The 21,464-nt window shown below is 39.4% G+C and overlaps 1 protein-coding gene across 14 annotated transcripts in view; it reads right to left on the reverse strand.

Annotated features, from left to right (window-relative positions):
• tjp1a (tight junction protein 1a) overlaps positions 1-21,464 on the reverse strand; it is a 121,876-nt gene that overhangs the window by 88,748 nt on the left and 11,664 nt on the right. For 6 of the 14 annotated variants that reach the window (XM_067587792.1, XM_067587714.1, XM_067587721.1 and 3 more), the window contains exon 1: positions 10,543-11,099. The exons of 2 other annotated variants lie outside the window; for them this stretch is intronic. In XM_067587792.1, the coding sequence (XP_067443893.1) occupies positions 10,543-10,634 (92 nt within the window). In that variant the 5' untranslated portion in view covers positions 10,635-11,099. Of the gene's footprint in view, positions 1-10,542; positions 11,101-21,464 lie in introns of those variants that run through there. 6 more of the 14 variants (XM_067587839.1, XM_067587810.1, XM_067587818.1 and 3 more) reach the window with 2 other exon arrangements.

The following is a 21,464-nucleotide window of genomic DNA, read 5'->3' on the forward strand; positions in this document are numbered from 1 at the left end:
GTACCCAAAGTGACCCGTTCAGTGCAAACAACAAACAACAATTTCTGCATCTTACAGCGCAGAAATAAAGAAATAACAAGAAACGTTACGTATTGACTGCAGTAAGAGGTAAAGTTTATGAATATTACATGAGACTTCAGCCCAAAATAGAGAATCTCCCACCCTACTCTGGATTTGAGGTCAGCAGCAAAGCTTTACAGATTACCTCATCCCAGAGTCCCAGAATTGTGTGAATGCTAGTCTAACAGTACAGAAATTATACACTGATTCACTGATTAGAGAATCAACATAAAAATATGCAATTACAATATGACTGGATATAAAATATAATAAAATTAAACAGCACAGAACTACTACAAGATCATTGTTGACCTGAGAAAAACAGCAGTGTGTTCCAGCATCTAAATTGTGAGTATTTTCTGCTTTTTTTTCTGTTTTATATAATTGTAAACTTAATATATTTGGGTTCTGGACTGCTGCTCAGACAAAACAAGACATTTGAAGATGCCATTGTGGGTCTCTAGGAAATGTGATGGCCATTTTCTGACATTGTATCAGATCAAATGATAAATCACTGCATAGAGAAAACAGTGGCCACACTAATCAATATTGAAAATAATCATTAGTAGCAGCTCTGATAAAAAACAATTAACATTGACATTATTTTTTGACTGTAAGCAGGTATGACTAAATGTGATTTAGGTTGGACTTGAAGGTGTTTTTCAGAAATCCCCTACAGAATGTCCAGTCAATACTGTACTTCAGTTTTACATTTAAACAAACATTTAAGTTCAAACCTGTGAAATTCTGCTGTAAACTTGTAGTCATCATTGTAAGATGCCTGTTCCCTGTTTGTTAAAGGGGATGGCGTGGGGGGGTGGGGGGAGGTACCAGCATACATCTCTCTGTTACCTCAGAGGTACTTTGTTATGACAGATCTTCAGATGGAGAGCACTTTACAGAACAATTGGTTCCGCTTAGTGAGGACTACAGGGACAAAAGCAGGTGTGTCTTATCCACATCTTGACACTTCTACCTAAGCAGCAAAGCTCACAGTTTCACACACACACACACACACACACACACACCAGAGATATGATCCCACCGCAGATTTCCTGTCCACTACCCAGGTGGCTCTTACAACTACACAGGACTGCCTCACTGTGTTTTTATATCATGTCTAATAACACTGGACCATGCTCTAACCAAAATGTTAAACAGAGTTTTGATTTGCGCCTCTCCATCCTGTGATTTGCCCTTGTTTATATCTTCCAGCTTATCGAGTGACAGTGGTGCATCCAAAATAGCTCTGCTGGCTTTTCCTCTTTCCATTTACATTCACAGACCTTTTCAAAGTTGCTTTTAGCCGGCCAATACGTTATTATAGTCATTTGCTTTAATGTCCACATAAAGTCACCAAGGCCACTATGCACAGGAGGGAAAAATAAAAGTTAAAGCACAAGGACAAAAAAGTAGAAACTAAAGGAGACAGGTGAACAAAGCATGAAGGAGCACAGGGCTGAGAGGCAAAAAAAAAGAAAAAAAGGGGGGACGGAGAGACAGAAGGAGAAAGACCATAATGCAAAGGGACAAAGGACAGAGGGACACTGTCAGCGTATGGTTCAGAGGTCGTCCTGACTGCTTCGTAATGCCTGACTGTTCAGCCAGAAGTGATAGCAGCCGATGAACATGCATCATTCTGCTCACAGGCCCCCTGTTCCACTTCAGGGGACAAGTGGTGAAAAGAGGTAAATGACACATCTTACTTGATCTGGATAACCTCACTGACCCTCCCTAACAGAAGAATGAAACTAATGACTAATATATTGTCTGGCTATAAACATCCTTGAAAATGTCTGAGGAGCAAGAAAAGAGAAAAAAAGGAGAAACATTATTTACTAGTCGGAGTCTGTAAGTCTTTTCAAAGCCACCTGGGCAGAAGAGGATGGGACTGAAAATCTTTTGGCGGGATCAAGTCTCTGATTAGGCCCAGACAGGCCCGACAGATGGACAGACCAGATTAGGCATATAAACATGTATCAAACAAGGCGGGACAACAGTCATGTCCGAGTGCTGTCTGACCCCTGCGGTGAGGAGGGTAACGGGCAGGTCAACGGCTGGTTTCAAAAAGCTGTGCTGCTCCCACACATGCTTTACCAACGTCAACGCATACACAGAGTCAAAATTAGAGCATATCAAATCTCCATGTATGAGCAGAGATCTGCTGCGAAGACAAGTTCGCTGAAGCAATTGAAAGTAGCCTGAAATGCTGCCCTTTATACCACATCCACTATTTGACTAACTGTAATCATGTTTTATACATTGTGCTCTGGGATTTTTCAGGTAATTGCCCCATTACCAGGAGGAGAAGTCCTGAAAGGTACTGTACATAAACAGCATCAGTGGTAGGGAACTTACTAAGCTGCAGAGTAGGGGTTTTTGGCAAAATTTCACCTACTTCCAAGGTGCATGGAGAAGGGGAAAAAAGTCTAAAGAGGTCAAAACTCTAGCAACACTTGTAGTATATAGAACAACTTTATTGTTAGAACAACATGTTCCAGCTTGTGGCCTTCATCAGGGTCATCATGAACACGTCACAAACAACATTTAAATAGGGTAGGTATGAAGGGACATGAGAGACACCGTATTTGGTCCATAAACTGGAGAAGTGCAACTAAGGGGGTGGTACTTGAGTTTGTACAGAATATTATTTTATACCTACCCAATTGAAATGTTGTTCGTAATGCGTTCATGATTACCCTGATGAAGGCCACAAGCCAAAACACATTGGTCTAACAATAAAGATGTTCTACCGTATTTCCTCTAATAGTGGCCGGTGCCTTTATTAACCTCAACTGCAGAGGTTAGCAGGCTTTTATTGGAAGCAGGCTTGTATTAGAGAGAGGCCTTTATTTCTAATTTCTAGTTGACATTGTGGGTGTATGTGATGTGCTATTCTGTGTAGCTTTGTATTTTGTACTATGTCTCCTGTGTGTTTTTTGCTTTGTACTGTTTGTTATTGTGCTGTTATATGTTTTAATTGTGACCTGCCTAAGGGACTGCAGATGAAAATTAGCTAAAAGTTCACTCCGGTACAGTACATCAAATGATAACATTTATGTTTAACACTGTACATGGTCCCAATAATTACATGAACAAATAATAATTCCCTCTGTTTGATACTTATATTAGCCCTTATTTTAGTAGGAGGCCTACTCCTAGTTATCTCTGTTAGTCCTTTTTCAAACTATTCCATATAATCTGAATATGCATGTACAAGAATAAAGCTAGAGGCAGAAGTCATTTTGTTGCAAAGGAAAGTGGAATGTTAAAGGTCAGCACTGGTGATTATACATGTTTTACAGTGATAACTACTGGTCATACTTTACATTACCGCAAAGAATATGACATTTACATTATGTTTCGGGTAAGAACTGGGTTGAGTTCATGTCAGTGTGAAGTGAAAATAAACTTGCACAACTGAAGAAGAGAGTTGAACCTGGCTTGAGGTACATAATCCATCACAGCGGTCAGCTTAATTGTCACACTTAGGTTTTCCTTCTGGTGCCTTCAAGTACTCTGATGCTCTAATGAGAGTCGGCTGTAACTATCTTAATTAAATGAAACAATTTATATTATCCTGTTTATAACATCCATGTCTGCTTATTGTTTGTTTTTCTGGATTTGAATTTGCGACAACATAGCAACTCTCAGCTAATTCTCAAAGCTCCAATGAAAGGTTGAAAAGAAATCTAAACACTTACTGATTTGTAGATTATGGACTCAACGTTTCAGTCTTTTAACTTATTCCAGCATACTAATGTTTACAGTATGGTGTACTCAGAACTGTTTGTTTGGTTGGTTATTTTCCATCTTATTGGTATGGAGGATGTAACAAAATAAGGAGAATCGATGAAGAGCTTCCGTGAGCTAAGACATATATCAGCTGACACTATTCAATTTCCAGATATGTACTACTACACCAGGGTATCATGTTGTTACAACATATTAAGAAAAATGAAAAGCCTCAATTATGTAACATTACAAAATATTAATGTGGACAGACAGAAATAAATCTACCAAGCAGAGGAGAAGAGAGAAAAGAATAAATTGGGCTCTCTGTCAGCCAAAAGTGGATCCCCTCTGCTGTGTCCTTCTCTATTTGTGGGACGGCAGTGATGGATTCCATCTTGTCAGCCTCCTGTGAGCCATCGTGACAGTCCTGAGTCACCAGAGGCCGAGAACGTGTGACTCACAGATTCTAAAAGTCATTGCTGCTCCGCGTCTGGCTCTGACTGGAGAGGATGAGTCTCTGATAGGCCTCTGTTACCCTTACTGCCGCCAGCAGGCTGTTTAAGTAGCCATTACCAGCCTCTTAGTTAGGCTCCGCATTACATGAATCCAGACCTGTGCTGTGTTAGAGCCGCAGTCAGGGAGGACGCCGCTTCAAAGTCAAACTCGCCAGCTTTCAATGTTTGATCCTACAACACATTTTGGGTGATGCTCAACAAGACAACTGGTACCCAGCCCAAGTTATGAGTCTAATGGTGTGTAATTGCAGTCTACGTCTTGGCACCTAACAGTTCAAAAGTACAAGTTTTGGCAGTGCCCCTAAGGTTAGCCTAGCCCCTACAGCTAGCATAATCAGCACAGTGAATACAGATGATAATCCAGAGCTCAAAGATCAGATGTCTGAATGCTGACTCATTTGTTACAGCATCACCTAAGTTTATTATCTATCTGCATATAAATTTGTAATCGACCAATATTGACATTTTGACTTTTGCTGCCTTTTAAATTACTCATTAATTACTTATTTTGAGATTATATTTGATTCAGAGTATATAATAATTTCTTATTTTATTGTAGGGGTAGGTGACTGGATGAAGATTTCAACTGGGTAATAGGACCATTGTATGGTACTGTAGATACTGTGCACATCTTTTTGGCAACAATATAGTTTCAACGCTATATTTTTATATCATGGATGAATAATGACAATTAACTCTATTAGCACTAAGCATGATAAAAAAGTATTTTACAAAAATGTCAATATGGAGAGAAATACGCAACAAGATAAAACATTTTACTTGCTTTTCTTTAGTGCAAACCAACATTACCACTAACTTTCACTGACTGCTGATAGTATGAAAAGCTACATGGATATGGATATGCAGTGAGTGTATTGATAGATAATCAACTCTCATCTTTTTACTCAGTTTGGTCATTTTCAATAAAACATGCTTTACCATAAAAATAATCAAGGCACGATGCAAAGCATAGTATTCAATTTTATACAACTGAAACCTTAAAGGGATAAACTATAAAACTGTAGTGAATGTAACAGATGTACTCTTAGCTTGGTGGTGTGAAAAGGATAATAATTGTTATGCAATATGTTTTAGCAATAATTAGTAGCCAATGACCATATATTGGAAAAAGTTATTTTTTGTTCCCCAGTTACAAGCATCAAAATTGAACACCGAAAAGTATCATGAAAGACCCTAACCCATAGACAAACAAACACACAGACACACTCACACTGGCACAGACACCCAAAAATCCACACTAACACACACACACACACACCCACAGGATGCTCAGAGGGCGGGTGGGGGCAAGGGGGTGAGCCACGAGTCAATAAACCCTGTGTAATCTGTTCTCTTTAGTGGCATAAACCATCTGAGAGGAGATTACAACCGTTCTGCCAAAGTAAGAACATGCGAGTTCCTAATGGACAGAAACACTGAATACAAACACAGACACACACACACACACACACACACACACACACACACACACACGTGAACTCTAGCATATAATGTATAAAGAACTGAGGAGAGTAAGAGCAGTGTGTTGCAAGACTGTCAACTCATGACTTGTGTTCTTAAGATCAGACTGCATGACTTTAATGTAAAAAGGCTTTTTTTTACTTTAGGGAGAGTAAGACAGAGATATATAGAGAAAAAGGGAGGAAAAAAAGAGAGCATTTCTGCATGTTTTTCAGAAAAGTACTGATTATCATGACAGGCCCACCCTGGACTTGGGCTCCTGCTGAGGTAACTAATGTGTGGCATTGTCAGTTTGTGTGAGATTACGCATCATGGCCTCCATGAGTGGAACTGGAAGAGTGGAGGGGGTAGGACAGGAGTTGTTGAGTGTGTGTGTGTTTTTCTGAAGAGCTGGGAGGGAGGACGTGTGGACAGGCAAATCAGAGGGCAGGGGGCTGCTGAGTGTTTGTGTGTGTGTGGGTGGGAGGGTGTTGGGGGTTGGGGGGGGGGACACTGACTTTATGCATCATTAAGCAGGTGGACTGAAAACACCAGGCGGAGCCGTCAATGTGGAGGGGAGCAGGGTAGACATCTGGCACACAATACAGGATAATACACCCCCATGTTAGGAAGAGCTGCGACCAGTTTCAACACACGTCATCAGGCTAATTATTATTTATGGATCATCTCAAACTAATTACAGTACAGAAGTTGTTACAGACCACTACATGATTTGTAAAATAACAATCTTGTTTAATGGAGTCCTACAAAGCCTTTTAGTGTACAAAACACTGTTTAGAGATAACTTGAAACACAGATTAAATCTTGTGATTGGTTGCGCTTTTTGTAGATGTGGCTTTAGGACGCACATGTAAATTTTGATGTTATTTGAAATGATGGTGACACCAGATGAATCAATTCCAAGTGACCTGGTAAGAAAGCCTTCATCTTAATCAGTGCCCTGAATGCAAAGGGTTTCACTCACATTACCAATTTTCTGTAAACATTTAAGTTACTGCAGATAATCTACGTAAGCACCTGTATAAGAACTGATTTATTACATCCAGACAAGATAGTCAGTTAGCATCACTTTTCAGCTTTTTCAGCCTTGCTTGTGAAAGAGGTACTTGTTATCATCTTTAACATGCAGAAACCAGTAATTATCACTGAGCCTGCATCATAACCCATATATCAAATTCAGAATACATAAGAATGTAGCATTTGACATGCAATTAAATAAATATCAAGTGAGTCAACTCTTTATTGCAGTGTCATTGCAACAAACTGCTGTTTAAACATGATGGATGGATGGGAGAAGATTTCTAACGAAGGGGGTCGGGTGTTTTGGAAGATCATTGAACCATCTGGCGCACATTCACCTCCTCATTTATACTCCTCATCTGCTGCTTGAAACAAGTCATCTCTCCATTCTGTCCCCTTGTTTAGTTCAAACAACAACCATATCATCTCCTTTTGTGTTTTGTGTTGCTACTGTTATCACAGCCAGAGCTTGTGCTGTCTTTCTCTTCGATTCCACCCTCAGCATTATTTCTGCTTCACCATGACCCACAAACTCCACCTCACGGCACGGATGGACAGACTTCCAGTTGCAGAAAGTACAGTGGCATCTGACATGTATTTAAGTGGCTACTCAACAGCCTTTGAGTAAAAGCCACATTTTGAATTCAGAATACTGGAGCACATATTCAACAATCTCTCAAATAATTCATGTATACATGTATTAACAGCTTAGTCTGGTTCCGTTTGATGGTTTGATTTTGTGCATGTAAGAAAGGAGGGGAAAGTTGAAAATTTATAATGTAACTCAGATGCAATCCTTTTTATTTCGCGATCGACATTTTGGCAGACTGCCCTCTCTGGGAATTGATTTTATGTGCCACAAAGGTCAAAGAGTAAACTGGATGCAACTCAGTGTGCTTGACAAGAAAACTGGCATGACTAGCAATGGTGGAGAGAGTAAAAATTGTTTTCTATGGGTGACAGTGAAATGGTTTCCATGTCACAACTAATATTACAAGTGATGAAGCTTAAATTAATAAACTAATAGGCGGGTAAAGAAAATGGATGAATGAATGAAAAACACCTAAAATCATCCCTCGATTTATCTATTATAATTCTATTCCTATTAGCTCCATTATTACCTCACATCTGGATATGAACTCAACTATCAACAACTCACATAAACTTGAGTTATTAGTGAAGTCAAGCTATTTCAAAACACATAAATGTCTTACCTATTGCATATACCCAATCATTGGATTACTTGTGTGCATGCAAACCTCCTGATTCTTCACACTGAATGAAGACAGACATGGCATGCAAGTGAATGCATGGGGTGAAACATGAAATACACACTGGGCAGGCACACGCTGGCTCAGCTTCCCTTCGTTAAAGTGGCTGTCAGAGGCGATACAGTAATCCTGTTTTAATGGCCGTGCCCCTTCCCCCATCATGATGTGATGGCCCCAGACATACCGCCGCGCCTCTCTTAAGGGAGAAGTGTCAAAACCGAGTCACCACTATGTCCTTTGCAACACATTTGACAGCAGTCACACAAGTTAAGAAGAGAAAAGCTATCCTTTCCCCCGTGTGAGGAGTTCTGATTCAGTCAGGTGTGTTACTACAGGCGGCTTAGCATGAAAAGTTATGAAGCCATTTGTCCCTATATATAGTACGCGTTCCCCAGGACCCAGTTTGGACATTCATCACAATAAAAAAACTGTTTGTTTTCTGGGCATAAAGTAATGCCAATCTGGAAGGATTAGGCCTCATGCTTAATGTTATCTATGTGGATTACAGAAGAACTAGAACTGCATGCCCCATTGTACGTGTAATGAGAGCCTATAATTAGACTGAACACTACTCTGCTGTGTCATGTTTTTCTGTATTTCACATTTTTTTTCATGAGGCTCATATTATCAGTTAACAAAAAGACTTACAGTTTACCTTCATGTGACCTATAATGTTTTCAGAATATAGGACATCAGGCAAACAGCCTCTGTCATGTTGTCAAAAGCCAAATAAGGTTACAGACATGAATACCAGTTTCTTCTTCACTGTCTGCTACAAACCGACTAATTTACAAAATGCACAAATGATTAGTCGATTAATCAGTTAGTCGATTTACATAAAATACATACACCCTCAATCCTTAGGCATTTGATTCAGATCAGGAATAACTCCCCCGCAAAAAATGGAAGACACCTCCGGAAGAGCGACAGAGGAGGGATCCTTTATCCAGGACGGAAAGACATGCAATAGCAAAATGACGATATGGAAAATCGAGATGACAAAATAGATCATTTTGAGATACGATTAATCATTTAAGTCATTTATTAAGCAATGATGTCAAATATTTCAAGCTTCTCAAATGTGAGGATTTGCTGATTTTCTATCATTTATAAACCCAAGAAGTATTTTAGAGGATGTTTTATTCTTTATTAGGGATTCAGCAGTAGACTGGTGACAGGAAATGAAGGGAAAGGAAGAGACAGGGCCAAAAGTGCCCACTAGACTAGCCATAAGCCCTTATACACCATAAGGGTGCACCATGATGGCTATTTTTCACTGTTTTCTGACATTGTGTAGACCAAATGACTGAATTAGCTTAAAACAAATCAACAGTTTAATTGATATGAAATTAATCCTTATTATAGCCCTTCAATTTAATACAACCAATAATAAAAATACACTGAAGGTAACAGATGTTTCCAAAAGCTATAACTGAAATAACAGTTGTAGCCTATAAAGTAGAGAGCAGATGGTAAGTTTGGTGTGTGTGTGTTGACAACTGTATAGCCTATAACAATAACAGACATTTATATGAATTAAATTAGGTGGAAATAAACACGACACACACACACACACACACACACACACACACACACTCATACACATAATCAGCCAATGAGGGTGAACCACTCAAAATTACTCCTACACGTTGTGATCTAAACGCAGGCGGCATGAAGCTACTGAATAAATGATGAGAGTGGAGAAGTCAGCCGACATTTTTTTTTTTTTTTACTACATCAGGTCACAGAAATAGAAATGAGAGCAGAGGCTTGATGGGAAAGCGGTTACATTACATTACATTAGATTACATTACATTACATGGCAAGGTGTCTCCTAAAAGCATCACATGCAGGGTCGCAGGAAGGAAAACACGGAGTGTGTGCAGGTGGAATTGAGCTCATTTTCAAAGCAAACAGTATCGGGCGGCGCTCAGCGTTGTTTTATACTGTTGTTGTGAATACACCTGCTCTGTATTGTCCGCTGCATGTGAAACTCATCCTCACCAGCGGATCATAACAAAACAGTGAGTCCACCAAGCGAAACACGGATAAACACAGAGGGACAGTGGAGCGCCATGCACGGCTGCACAGAAAGCCGCCGTGCACCCCGCTTCTCTCTTTCTCTCCCTCTCTCTCTCTCTCTCTCTCTCTGTAGGCTAAATGTCTGCTGTTTTGTGGATATCACCGGTGCGAATAAGAAACAGCTGTTGAAAGCAAAGAGAGATGGAGGCAGCCGACTTCCGCCAACAGCTGCTCAGCTTTAACTTCACACGAGATAAAGGGAGGAATGGGGGAGCTTTCCATGACAACAACACTGAGAGGCAATTTTTAAAAGCTATTTTTTCGCCACATGAAAAGACACCACTACCTTTGCCAATCTTTGACACGCACAAACACACGCTCCCATCCAAACACGCACTCACCCCCCCACCCCCCTTCTTCCTCCTGTATATACTCACCACAGCTGTCTCTTAGTGGGGAGGCAGTCTTTGTTGGAGGCTGTCACTCCCATGGCCATCTGCATCACCGTGATATATTTCTGGTACTTCATTTTGTCCTCCTTTACTACTACCACCACCGCTACTACTACTACTACTGCTGCTACTTCTACTACTACTTCTACTTCTAGGAATCCGCGCGCCACAAAAGCGGCACAGGTGAGCGTGCATTCAAATGTCTGTTATTGTCCCCTGGTACCCGCGGCATCTTCAGCATCAAAAACGCCATTTCCACGTCTGGAGGACTGCTGACAGGGAAAATGTTCCCCGAGGAGCTCAACGAAAGGTACCACGCCGCCACGACCCATGTCTGCGCTGACTCTCTAATCTCATTAGAGCTCAGAATAGATTGGCTAATCCATTCAATTTTAGTCAGGACCGGGGCATTGTTGTGGTTCGCCCTGTAGCGGCCACTTTTCCTCTCTTTCCTCCCCTTGTTTTACCCCGTTTTGTCTCTGTGGAGTGAAAGAGTCAAGAGAAAAAGAGACAAAACAGAGTCAGAGGTAGGATGCAGCGGCGGCGGCACCCAAACGTCTGCGAGGTAGGAATGGGGAGTGCGCGCGTGTTCAACGAGAGAGAGGGAGTGACAGAGGAGGGAGGGAGGAAGAGGAGGAAGAGGAGGAGGAGGAGAGAGGAAGGGAGGAAGAGAGGGAGCGATGTAATAGATTAAGAGGGGGTAACCTACTACTGCTGAGTAAAATGTCAGTATGGCAAAATTGGAGGAAACTAGGCATTTTTATGATGTTTAGGGTGTAATTTTAAAACATCAGAGGTTATTAGAAGAATACACTAATGTGATAAAGGATAATCAACAACAACTTAATTTTTGAGAAGCACTTACAAACAGCAGTACCAATTCTGAGGTAAATGTGTCAACCGATGGACTAAAGAATGCAAAAGACAACCTAAATGCTTCAGTATACATTTCACAGAATAGTGTTCCTATTCGTACTGTTTTCCCCTCATTTGCTTGCAGTGTGATCATGCTTCATACAGTTGTCTTTTTTTCATTTTACACTCATAGTGCATATTTCTAGGCTTGTAATTTGTGCCAAATAGATTCTGCACATTGTTGTTTGTTCCCAAAATAATCTTTTTTCACTGTTGCTGTGCAATGTTTCAATCAGATTAGAATTGCAACATTTAGTTGATTAATCAATTAGTCCATTGACAGAAAGTTAATTATCAACTATTTTGATCATCGATGAATCGTTTTGAGTCATTTTTGAGAAAAGATGTCCAAATTCTCCAATTCAAGCTTCTCAAATGTGAATATTTTCTGGTTTCTTCAGTCTTCACTGATGGTAAACTGTTTATCTTTGGCTTGTGGACTGTTGGACGGGACAAAAGATATTTGATGATGTCACTGTGGGCTCTGGGAAACAAAGAGTGTTTTTCACCATTTTCTGACATTTTATAGGCCAAATGACTAATCAATTAATTGAGAAAATAATCAACAGATTAACAGATGATGAAAATAATTGTTATTTGACGTCCTAGATCAGTTCTTCATTAAGGATTGTGCTCAGTAACTGTAAATAAAAAATATAGTGGGAGCAAAGATAGTGTGTGGGTTCTACTTTTTCCATGATATTGGTTCAGCACCTGTTTAAGTTTTTTCCTCCAATGATATTATTGGTTACTTGTAATTTGGAACTTTGTAATCAGTACCCTGCATCAGTAATGATTTGCATTATTATTTGTACTTTGCACCTTTATGTGAGTCTATATTATTATATACTATGTATATGAAGTATATATATATAATATGTATTACACCTACATGAATAAAGAATCCAGTATCAGTCAAGCTATTTATTTTGCTATGTGTGTTGGGTGCAAAACGTCCTTTGGGATGAATACAGTTCTATCTTGTCTGATCTTAAGAACAACAGGGTTGTTTTCATTTCATACTGACCTTGTTGCTTAAATCTCAATCTCCTTAAGTAGCCATACAGTCCTGCTGTGCAGGTTTAACTCAGCGACGAGACCAGTCAACATGATCTCATTGGCGGCTCAGTGAAACTGAGCTAAACAAAGCTGATTAAGAAACACTTCTGATAGAACAAAAGTAACAGTATAAGCAACTTAAAATGTATGTCCTTTGCTTTACTAAGGTTACTAACTGTATAATACATAAGATGTTGGCTGGCTTTAAAAAACAAGATTGATCCAGATTATGTAATTAAATTGAGAGATCAGTAAATTTGCTCCATCTCTCCATTTTTTATTTAATATTATTTACAGGCCTCTATAATAACTTGTGCTTTACTCTTTTTCATGCATCTTTTACTTTTAACACGCACAGTGAGTGTGTTTACATGCACACTAGTATCCTGGTTATGTTTGCACATGTATATAGCTTATCTTGCTTTCAGAAACCTGGATCAGACCTTATCCCGGTTTTGAGAACCCTGGATGTTCTACCTGGAGTACTCAGATAGAAACCAGGATACTGTGGTATGCAAACACTTTATTCTGGCTTCTGAACCATCTCATAGTGGCTGAGATGGTGAGAAATCAAGACACACCTGCAGGCAGACGATCAGAAACCTGGATAATGTTATGATAATGTATACAGGGACATGAATAACCCAGTTTTTCATGTTCCATGTAAACACCATATCCCAAATACAATCAAAAACAGGATAAGGCTCAAAACCAGGATACTAAAGCACATGTAAACGCACTCAGTGATGCCAGGGTCAGGTTACTTTTACTCACCCTTCAGGGGCTGATAGTTCACAGAGTCTCTGTGAGGATGCTAATCAATTCAATGATTGATTCGGTGTCAAATTTAAATGCCCAGTAAACATGAGTCTTTAGTGAGTTCTCAAGGGTAAAGGGGACCTGAGATGAGTCCACGTGACAGGATCCTAGTTAAACTGACTTCTTGCACACTGGTGTGTTTATGTCTGCTTGGGGTCTGTCACAGAGGCAGAACAGTGTTTTCTTTAGGACTGTACAGTGATTAGGAGGAGTATGATGTAACCATGAAGACACACAGACTCCCACTGGATAAAGCCCTTGGGCAGGACCATTAACCTTTAAACAAGTTGGCAGTAAAGCTGCAGAGCATCTCTTTTTTTTTTTGTTGCTATGAATCTGCACCATGAGTTAAAACAGCACATCACTGTCACTGTATTTACATATTTGTTCAGACTAATAAACAGAATGAAGGAAGGGAGAAGTGCAGCATATAAACCATAGTCCTACTGAGATGGGCCATGTACCAGAAAAAGTAAATCTAGACATAAACTCTATCGGGAAAGAATAATGCCACAATAAAATTGCCAAGGAGAAAAGTCAGACAGCCAGTACAAAGGCAGGTAACTCCTGTTGGATGGCACAAGCTGGTGAGCAGCTGGTGAGGAAGGTCAGTGGGAAACTGCTGCTATCAGCACTGCTTGATATTGGCAGCTATGAGAACAACAGAAAAATCACCAAAAAAAACAAAAAACAACCCAACACATCCCGAGTTGCCTTCCTCCAACTTCTCTGATGTTTATTTACAGTTACAGTTCTTGGGGTTGGAAAGAGGATTAAGTAAACACACTCTCTCTCACACACGCATGCATACACACACATACAAGCACACCAATGGCCTGAAGGAGACTAATGATGGTGAGGTCACCACAGCAGTGGAGACCAGCAGCGATATGGTCTTAAGCCAAAAGGACAGTGGAGACTCTGGATGACGCACAGTCCTCAGCACACTGTCAATACTCTCTCTAATCTCTGTTAATAAAGAAAATTTACTGGTACTTGGCGACACTAACTTGCAAATGGGCTCCATTTGCAAATAACATGTTACTATACAAGTGCTCAGTATGTTGCATGTGCCCATTGCCTGTCCTGAAACATAAGAACAGCTGAGTGGTTCAGTCATTCTTCATTCATTCAGAACAGTCAAAAGCAAAATGCTCTAATGTATCTTTAAACTTCTCACTTCTTCTTAATAAAAAAAAACCGCACCGGGTGTCTCTTTCATCATCTGTACAGTCACAGATATAAATAGCCAACTTGGCCAAAATCCAGCTGTGATATTACGGTGGGTTAGGGAGCGATGGAGAAGAATACTGGATTGGTTTAAGAGTGAGATTTCCCTCAGGAGCAGCAACCATCCAAATGTGTTGATCCCCCCTCACCATAAATTACACTATCCCCTGGTCCCTGGCCACGATTAATCACATGACCACAGCAGCCAGATTAAATCTGTAGCCTTGGACTGTTTTCCTGTCTCACTCTCTCTCTCTGCCTCTCTTTCATGCACGAGGCATACAAATAATCAAGAGGCACACAGCAAGAACAGACACATGGATAACATCAGCTAAGCATATACTAACAGGCTATTATGTGTGTGCCAGCATAGAAATTAGTCACTGTGTGGCCGGTGTGTGTCACCATCCACCTGTTATCTGTCAGTACAGTTATAGTGAATACTGTCTGTAGGCTACAACTCTCAGTGTCGGTGCAACATGGACGCTGGCTGTATGCTTCCTGTAACTCAACACCCCACTGCAGAGCTTTAATTTCTCACTGCCAGACCTCCATCGCCACGGTAACACTGGCTCTGGGCCTAAGGTGGCCCTGACACATGATTTTTTTTTTTTTTTAAATATTCAGCAGCAAAATGATGTAAGTTACAGAAACAGTTAATGTAGGAAAATGTAAGAGACAATTAGTCGTTTACTTGGCAAATATTTTGATAATCAGTTAATAGTTTAAGTCAATTTCAAGCAAAAATGGCTGGTTCAAGCTTCTCAAATGTGAAGATGTTCTGCTTCTCTTTGTCCTAAATGATAGCTAACGAGTATCTCTGGATTTTGGACTGTTGGTAATACAAAAGCCATTTAGAGAAATCACCTTGGGAAACTGATGATGCATATTTTCACTGTTTTCTGATTAATTGAGAAAATAATCAGGAGATAAACTGATAATGAAAATAATTGTTACTTGCAGCCCTATTTTCTATAGTCTTTGATATGAATAACATTATGTTTAAAAAAATCTATGGGCAGAAAAGTGTTTGAAATAGTGTAATGAACAGCTCTGGTCTGAAAGCAAAAACTTTAAAAAACACAATGTAATGAAATATATGTGCATGGTGGTGTTTACAGCATGCCAATCAGGCTAGAGGTGTTTCTGTACATCAAGCATGCCTTTAATTTAGACTAAATTGGATGCAGAAAGATGACATGTATATGAAAGTGTTGCTTAAGTGTGACACTGAATATGAGAGAGGGCAGAACATTGGAATAGAAAACATCCTTTTTTGTTTGGATTGTAAATGGTGAGCTAAAATTAGATCTAAGATGGTACTGGGTGCATTTCTAAACTGATTTAGAATGCAAGGCCATCTAATAAGGCTACTTGTAATTTTTTAATGTTGAGAGGTTATGAAAACAGTTACTTGTTTGTTTATTTAACAGAGGAAATAAAAACAAATATAGAAGAAATGCAAAACATAAATAGTGTATGGGGTCTAGCTGAAGCTAACTTTCAGCCCTAGTCTAGTTTACTGTGTAGGGTAATGGAAAATCTAAAGACAAATTACTGATGCTAGAATGGCAAACGTGTAGTTCAGGTATGCATTGTAATGTACAGTGGAAAAAAGGCAATAACTAACAGTAGTATCTGCATGATGAAAACCCGCCTGTGACGTGTGTGAGACTTGCCAGGGAGCAATGATGTGATATGAAGGCACACATGGAGCGCCAGGCATGGAAGCTGCTGAGGATGCATAAAGCATATGAATCCAACCAAGGGTAATGCAATATGTAAATGAAACAGTTGTTGAAGTGAATCTGCCTGCTGTTATTTCTACCAAAATTGCATGTGAAATGCACGGGGCATGACTCACATGCGCACGCTATACTGTATACTCTACTTCTGAGTGCCTGGCCTCTTTCTCAGGTCAAAAATATGGAGAAGAGGGTAGAAACATGGATAAGAACTGTTTTCAGTGGCAGCCATGTTAGCTCCAAAACCCCTTCCTTTGGCTGTTGCTAAGTAACAGGTGATTCGGAAACAGCTGACCTTTTTATGATAGTCAGCATCACACAGTTACAGGGAAGGAGCACTACTGTAGGATAGAGGCGCTGAGGTGTTGGGGGTTGAGCGGAGGACAAACAGAAGGAGAGATTGAGAATGAACGCCAGGAGCCCTGGACACTAAATGACTGCTGTTGCTGCTTGGACAGTGATTTATGGTTCAGCTTCAGGGGTGTAAAGGGGGTGTCGGGGGAAGGAAAACAAGGACGGTGCACATGGCGAAGGATATACATGTAAACAGATACCGACAGTTGCAGAGAAAACTGAATTTTCATTGTATCTTCTTGTGCATCAGTCTATGTGTGCAGTATCACCTGATAGTAAGAGAAGTTTTGTGCTCCTGTGCCTCTGATCAGCAGGGTGTGACACCAGCAGCTTCTCCCCACCTGCCCTCCCACTGTCACCTTTATTAACAGTCTGCCAGGTGGAGACTTTCTGTCCTAAGTGTCCCACTGTAGCCTCAGATTTGCTGAGGTAAGTGATGAACGAGGCACAAAGAACCCATGGGAGGGAGCAGTTCTCTCTTGTGTTCAAAAAATACTGTTTACAGGTAACACACAGCAGCAATATACTAATGTTTACCACACTACTATACAAAGCACTTATAGTAAGTGTCAGATGTTCTGATCTGTTGCTGACATCTGTAACTGTGATGATACGACATGACAGTCTTTATTCTGTCATCTTTTTTTCAGGACGCGAATGCACAGCGAGGTGACATAACTCTCTTTGCATAAGCTAAAGCAGACTGTTGTACAGAGACATATTTTATTATGTAAACACACTACTGTATGTTATCACATAATGTCAAAAAATCCACCAAAACAGAAATCCTCATGAGTAAAACTTTAAAAGACTTTTCTCATAACGGCTTGCATATTTAGACCTTTAAACTAAAGGTTTCAAAAAATTTTAGGACACATTGAAGGCGATATAAGTGACGATTTAACTCTTTTGAAGGTAGTCCATCTAAATTAAAACTTTTATTTATTTATTTTTATCAGTGGTCCCCTGTGATAAATTTGGACAATTGGAGTTACTACATCATCGCACACCCATACTGCTTTGAAAGTAAGGAATACACCACATTTTTAAGGTTTCAGTTGTATGCATTTCCATATTGTACATGAATTAGTTTTAAGACAGGGCATTCTTTTTTGAAGATGATCACAATAACAGAACATTACCTTTCATTGTCCTGCAGGCAAAACAGTGGGTGGTAAAAGGTTAGTCTATAGCCACACTAGCAGGTCTGTGAGGCTGTATTAAGGCACTGTGGTGCTTTTAACTAAACACTAACATGCTCACAATGATGATGCTAACATGCTGATGTTTATCAGGTTTAATGTTTACCATTTTCACCTTCTTAGTTTCACCATCTTAGTTCAGCATGTTAGCATGCTAGCATTTGCTAATTAGCATGGAAAACAAAGTGCAGATGAAGATGATGAGAATGTCATTTGTGTCATGTATTTGGCCATAAACCAAAAGTATTGGAAAAATTTGACATGATGATGCCATTAGATTAAAAGTCTGAGGATCATGAAATGTATTACAATTCATCCTGGTGGTGGAGGGGGGACATGAATGACTGTACCATATTTCATGGCAATCCACCAATAAGTCGGAAATGTTTCAATCTGGTTTTCAGACTAATCATAGCACTGAGATAGCCCTAGTAAAAATCATCAATGATCCAGGAATTGAGGATACATCTACGCCAATAAACCTCCAGTATTGGTACTACTCGATCTGAGCATTGCTTTTGATACAGTTGATCACAAAATTCTTTTATATAGACTGAGGGATCACATTGGACTGTCGGGAACTGTTTTTGACTGGTTTCCCGCTTATCTTTCTGGCAGAGATTTCTTTGTTACAAATTATAACTTCTCCTAAATCTCCAAAATAACCTGTTGGGTTGCCCAAGGATCAATTTTAGGGCCACTTCTTTTTAATCTATATAAAGTATGTTATCCCCTGGTGATCTCATCAGGACACACAACATCTCTTTCCATAGTTATGCTGATGATACACAACTTTATGTGGCTGTGTCTCCTCATGGCACAGGACCAATTGATTCTCTTTTTAAATGTACTTTAGATATGTTTGGACGTCACAAAACGTTTTACAGCTCAACCAGGATAAAACTTAAATTTTAGTCATAGGTTCTAAAGCTCAGAGAAATTGGTCACAAAATTAAATTCCCTTGGACTTACCCCAAGCAAACAAGTATGAAACCTTGGTGTCATCTTTGACTCAGATCTGAACTTAAAGGTTCATGTGGGGTTTATTACCAAATCTGCTTTTTATCACCTAAAAAATATTGCTTAAGTGTAACCATTTCTCTGAGTGACACAGAGATACCAATGCACAATTGTATATCGTGTAGGCTGGATTACTTTAATGCTCTCCTATCCAAAAAAGCTGATTCAGAACTCTGTGGTTCAGGTGCTGATCAGAACCAGAAGGAGAGAACACATGACACCTGTTTTACATTGGTTGCCTGTCAATTTCCTTATTTATTTTAAAATTCATTTACTTGTTTTTCAGCTGGAAGTGTTGAAATATTTAAATGTAAACTTATAGACATTATTTACTTTATCTATTATGCATTTTATCTAGTTTTTAGTCTAGCTTTTATTTAACTCTATTTTAGTTTTATTATTATTATTATTATAGTTTTAAAATCACTTTTATTGTACTTTTTGTCACTATTTTTTCTTTTTGTTTTCTTTTTATCTATTTAATCTAGTTTTTATTTAACTCTTATTACTATAGCTGTTATTGTAGATTTTAAATCTATTTTATTACATTTTCATCATTTTTATTTTCTTGCATGCATTGATCTCAAATCGGCTTGTCAGTCATCTGTGAAGCAGTCTGAACTGCACTAACTTCTATGAAAGGTGCTATACAAATAAAGTTTGATTGATTGATTGATTGATTGATTGAATAGTTGTTGAGAAGTTTCAGTCAAAATCACAAATGTGACCTCAAGGTGTCACAAGAGGAAAAGTCTGGGGCTCACCAAAGTCATTAGGAAACATTGTTTGGGGTCCATGAATCCCTGTACAACATTTCATGGCAATCCATCCAATATTTGTCAGGACATTTCAGTCTGGACCAAAGTGGTCGATCGACAGGCCAACGTTGCCATCCATGGAGCCATATCACTAGCATGGCTAAAAACTGGTATGTAAGTGTGTATTTGTTTTCTTTGTTTGGCATGGACAGTGCAATGTAACACGGTTAGAGTTCAATTGTTAGAACAGGGAACTTGCTGTGCATTGAGTTTAGCTACTGCTTATTTACAACTCCTGATAGGCTTTTAAAGACAGTATATTTAAAAGTCACAATATAAAGTCATGAGAACTCCTCATTTAGAAATCAATGTGGTGCACTGGGAGGTGCAGAAGATCTAGGCAGCATTAAGAAAAAATGAAGGACTATGGAATAAGTAATAGGAGGGTTAGAGGATAAGCTCCCAGGTCTTCAATTAAAACCCTCTTGGCGCTCTTCAAATAACACTACTGAGGTTTGACACATCTGTTGAATAACTGGCAAAAGAGACTATACAATCCTTGGATTTTTGTTACTTAGTGAAGGTTGAGAGAGCATACTTGCTTCTTTCAAGGGATGCCCTGCTTGAAATCCCCACAGTTTCACACATATACACATGGGAGCTGCTCAGTAAAACAAGTCCTCTGACAGAGTGTCCTTAGATTTTTTAAGAAGATGTTTTTAAATGGTAAAAAGGATGTATCAGAATAACAGTTTCACACTGCTTTTTCCATCATCACTGCTTTATCCACTTTGTTATTGAATTGAACTTTTCCTTAGTGTACAATAATAAATTAATAGACTCAATAGAATTCAATTCAATTAAATCCTCAACATGAGACATGAGTGAAGTTCTAGTAATCATGCATGTAGCTGGCTGTATGTGTTTATATAGTACAGTGCTGAAGGTGCTGCCAGGCGGCTTTACATGTGTAATGTATAGGGTGTCGCTGTGCATCTTATCACAGCGATCTCAGCGAAGTGAAAATAGAATATTACACCATCTGTGTATGTATATTTATGTAAGCATGACATATAGAATGGCAATCTGCTGCTTTAAATGAACCATACAGCCTCAACTGTAAATAAACAGATATCTTATCCATGTTATGTTGCTCTGCATCTTAATGTGTGGATTTTAAATAAGTTATATTGTACTTGAAATTAACATGAAGGGCTTATTATTTCTGAACTATACACCCTGTATGTTTTATCAACCTTGTATCTATCTTTGTTTTAACAGTTGCAACATAAAAACTATGTGCAAAGCAAAATAACAAATAAAAACACTGCTGTAAAGGGGAGTGTAAAAATCTGAGGTTAATACAGCATACACAAAGTTGTACTTGATATTCTGGAGTGGTGACTTTCTGTAGGCAAACCAAACCACAGCGAGGCCAGTCAGCTTGCATGTCAAAAATGAAACCCGAGAAGGGAGAGATCAAACAGTCCCTTGAGAGTCCACAGGACAGGAGTGTGCAAGTCTTCTCGCATGTGTGTCTCTACTGTATGTGCGTGCATCCTTTGCCTTTCATCGCTACTGTGTGAGGCATTTCTTACATAACTACATATAAACTTTAAAACCTACTCCTCAATACACACAGATGTGTATTAGAGAGCAACACACAGCTCCAGGAAGAGTTTTGTCAGGCAATGTGGTGCAACAAGGTAACGAATAGGCATCCCAATGTGTACTAACTAGCCTGTTACATCGGCAGCCTGGTAGTTGGATGTTCGATTGTTGCTACAGCTGAAGGTGCATAACGA

Source organism: Thunnus thynnus, chromosome 1 (genome assembly GCF_963924715.1).
Source record: "Thunnus thynnus chromosome 1, fThuThy2.1, whole genome shotgun sequence".
Taxonomy (NCBI): domain Eukaryota; kingdom Metazoa; phylum Chordata; class Actinopteri; order Scombriformes; family Scombridae; genus Thunnus; species Thunnus thynnus.